The sequence below is a fragment of the Martes martes genome (assembly GCF_963455335.1).
Source record: "Martes martes genome assembly, chromosome: 1".
NCBI classification, from domain to species: domain Eukaryota; kingdom Metazoa; phylum Chordata; class Mammalia; order Carnivora; family Mustelidae; genus Martes; species Martes martes.
Genome location: NC_137888.1, coordinates 53,906,797 through 53,910,889, shown reverse-complemented (window position 1 = coordinate 53,910,889; position 4,093 = coordinate 53,906,797). Strand labels below are relative to the sequence as shown.

The 4,093-nt window shown below is 36.7% G+C and overlaps 1 protein-coding gene across 1 annotated transcript; it reads right to left on the bottom strand.

Moving 5' to 3' along the window:
• Nucleotides 1–413: 413 nt before the first annotated feature.
• CCDC54 (coiled-coil domain containing 54) lies at nucleotides 414–1,400 on the bottom strand (the record flags this gene model as incomplete). The annotated part of the gene is made up of 1 exon (XM_080810565.1): nucleotides 414–1,400. The coding sequence occupies one exon, from the start codon at nucleotides 1,398–1,400 to the stop codon at nucleotides 414–416; it is 987 nt and encodes a 328-aa protein (XP_080666691.1).
• Nucleotides 1,401–4,093: the final 2,693 nt, after the last annotated feature.

The window sequence follows — 4,093 nt, the reverse complement described above, 5'->3', positions numbered from 1 at the left end:
TTCTGCCTGCTGCTCTCCCTGCTTGTGCTCTCTCTCTCTCTCTCCTGACAAATAAATAAGAATCTTAAAAGAAAAAAAAAAAGACCAGAGGGCATAGAAAACTGATGTGGGGACTACCAAATGTGTTCTTCATTCCCTTGACCCCTAATTCTTTCCTTCTAATTATCTATGACATGGGCACTGGGTGAGTCCTCATGAATTGCCTTTAAGAGAACAAGGGCACTGACATAAAATGCATCACATTGTCCAATGGGATGATCTATCTTAACTTACCTGAGACGTACAAAAACTTCATAGACAGTGAGCCCACAGCGAGCAAACTAACAAGGACTTCACAGCCACCACAGAGATGTGTAGATGCTTGGAACAACCAGTTCACATTTATTTTGTGTCAAACAAAGCAGAAAGTAACTCTATAGTTGAGTTACTTCCTCTTTTGAGAAACCAAATAGACAGTAAACATAGTTGAAAACAGAGAGACAGAATGTGGTCAAACTTGCAATAGGCCCAGTGAATGGATTGTATCTCTGGGTTACAAGTTGTGGTTCCTCAAGAGGGGTGGTTGGCCTAGAAAGAAGCCACTGGATGAATTCCTCTAACTCGGTAGCACTGAGGAAAAATCTCCACTTTCCTCCATGGACAAAAGTTAGCTTGATCCATGTACCAAAGTCTGGGTAAATGTAAATATTTGACTTTGCTTTTTTAAAGCTTCTTAACATATTTTGATGGTTACTTTTTTCCAGAGTTTTAATTTTGGGAGAAATTGTTTTGTCCTCAAGATCATCTGTGGCCTCTAGATAACTGGGCATTTTTTCTCGTTCTGCTGAAGAGAGTCCCTGGTCTGTAGAAGCCATTGTGTTCTTCAGAGTTTCTGGTTGTAGGAGTTTGTGAAGTTGTTCTATGATCTCTTGACCCCTTTCTCCTTCCAGAACTTCTAAACAATGAATGCTGGAGCAAGAATTCTGGTTTTCCAGTTCTGTCACCTTCTTCTTTAAAGTATCAATATCTTTCTTCATAGAGAAGATATCTTTAGTTATTGTGGATTGTTTGTTTTCATTAACATTCATTCTGGTTTCCAGTACCTCCAACTGCTTCTGATAAAAATTAATCTTTTCCTGAATTTTGGATACTACACCAACAGTGTCAGTCATTTGGCTGAGGAGTTCAATTTGGGTGGTTTTAATATCTCGGAGCATTGCTGTAAGATTCATTTCTTCATCAGTACTGAGAACATCTTTATCACAATCACGGGAAGGCATAGTTGGATGTCTAGTTGAATCTGGGTGCTGCTTCTTACATGTATGGTAAACATTTTTAAGAGATTGTCTCAACTTGGAGAGATTTGAAGTGCACATCTGCCCAGCAACAGCTTTCACCCTTTGGGTTTGAAGTTTGTACATCTTAATAAAACAAGAGGGAGATTGATGGGAAAACCTGACCAAAATCAAAGAAAGAAGCAGTATCAGAATGAAATGGTCTTTTTCTTACTATTTGTTGGATGTCTTTCCTGATAACATCATAGAATGCCCTATGGAGAACATCAAGGGCAATAGTGGGCACTCTTGGGTGGTAAGCTGCTTATGGGGTGGTCCAGCTGGAGAGATCTGTGAAATAATGGTCAACTACAAGGAATCCTTTATATGGTAATCAGTGACCTAGTGCTGATGTCACAATGGTTGCTGGTTTGAAATACATTTAACCAGAGGTGCCTCGGTGGCTCAGCTGATTAAATGTCTAACTATTGATCTCAGCTCAGATCTTGATCTCAGGGTTGTGAGTTCAAGCCCTGCATTGGGTTCCACATGGTGTGGAGCCTACTTAAAAAAAAAAATAAATAAAAAGAGTACATTTAACCATAAGGCAATAACTTTCAAAAGTTTTGCTCACAGGACACTTTTCACTTGTAAAAATTGAGGAACACAGACCTTTTTTTCATGTAGGTTATGTTAATTGATATTCCTTATTAGAAATTAAAACTAAGAAAGTCTTAAGGTATCAATTTTTTTAAGATATCAATTTATTAAATAAAAAGAAGTTAAACTCATTACATCTTAATGTAAAAGACACTTTTTTAGGAAAAATGATTTTCCAAAAGAAAAATAATGTTTACATATTTGCAAATGTTTTAAATACCTGGATTAATAGGAAATGCCTAAATTTTCATATCTGCTCCTGCATTATTTCTGTTGTGATATGTTGTTTCAGTTGAGGATATGAAGAAAATATGGCCTCATAGAAATATGTAAGTGGAAAGGAAGAAGTATTTTAAGAGTCTTTTCAAATAATTGAAGATCTTATTCTTTGCTACTCTGCCAAAATTTGACAGATGATAATTGTTTAGAAGTTAGTTGTCATGTGTAATCTTAGACCAGGTCAATACTGTTATATTAAAATTCATTGGTCTATATCCCATTATAAATGTATGTGTAATAACACATACATTTGGAAAATAATGATTCACTGAAATATGCAGTTCTTCCAAATGGTAACTCATTTTGTTATATAATATCAAAAATATCATATTCACTAATATTACCACAAATCTCACCAGAAAAATCTTTGAGTGTTGGGAAGAGGCCAAGCTCATAGTGGCAGATAAAACTTCCCAAGATTGTAATACTAGCTTGAAAAGCTTGAAATTTATTAAGCTTGTTGATTGTTTTTCATGAAGTCACAAGCTCCCTACATTTCCTTTTTTTTTTTGCAAAAATACCAATTTACCATCAGTTTTTGTTTCAAGTAAAAATAATGTTCCATGAAGAAAGCAGCTAGTTCAGTTTGTAACTCAAATAAGTGCCCTCTTTGGAGACAACTGTCATCCTTTGGTAAGCAGCAGAAGAGCCTTATGCATACTTCCATTACATCACACATAAAATTTTAAAAAGTATGGAAGCCTTGAGATTTAATAAAATTATCATTTTTACTGCTTTATCAAGGCATTCTGAAGTTAAATTGGTTTTTTCTTGTATTCTTTTCTTTGATTGAGTGGAGGTGAAAAATGCAGTAACTATTGACACAATTTAGAACTGCTGCTTTGGTTTGTGTTAAGGTACCAACAGTTTTACACACCATTGCTGTTGCAATGCAGTTTGCAAAATGTAAATGTCAACACAATGAAAAAGGCAAATGGTGCCTTAATATTATTTTTGAAATATTTTTGCCCTCATGGTCCATTGCCTGCTGTACTTTGAGAACAACTGTCTTAGAATTTTAAAATGATATTATACATTTCTTATGTTTCTCTTTATAGATTTTTATTTTTTTATTTTTAAAGATTTTATTTATTTATTTGACAGACAGAGATCACAAGTAGGCAGAGTGGCAGGCAGAGACAGAGGGGGAAGCAGGCTCCCTGCGGAGCAGAGAGCCCGATGCGGGGCTCGATCCCAGGACCCTGGGAATCATGACCTGAGCCGAAGGCAGAGGTTTTAACCCACTGAGCCACCCAGGCACCCCTCTCTTTATAGATTTTTTTAAAAAGATCTTATTTATTTGAGAGAGAAAGAGAAGAAGAGAACAGAGCTAGAGAGAGAGAGAGAGAGAGAAAGTGCGCATGAGCAGGGGGATGGGGCAGAGAGAGAGGGGGAAGCAGGCTCCCCACTGAGCAGGGAGCCCAACACAGGGCTTCATCCCAGGACCCTGGGATCATGACCAGAGCCGAAGGCAGACACTTAACCGACTGAGCCACCAAGGCACCCCTTTATAGATTTTTCTAAATAACAGAACATGGAAGCCAAACCCTTTGAAGTAGTAAATATTTTGTCCATTTTATATATTGAGGTAAAAACTTCATCACATTCTTCAGTCACATCGGAATAAACGTTTTGGAATTAAATGACATTGATAATCATGTTTCTTACAGTAGAGCCCCACTGTACGAAAGAGTATATTCCTTCTTGGATCAGTTTTAATGCCCTACTAAATCACTCTTTCGCCTATTTATGCTTAATTGCAAGACCGGCTTTGACCTAGATTTTGGCATAAATCTGAGTTTAGGCAAAAATAATTTAAGAATTTTGGCTCATGAGTAATATCTGGGATTTTGCTTTACTGTCTTATCTTTGAATCCCTGTTTAGTAACCTTACTAAAACT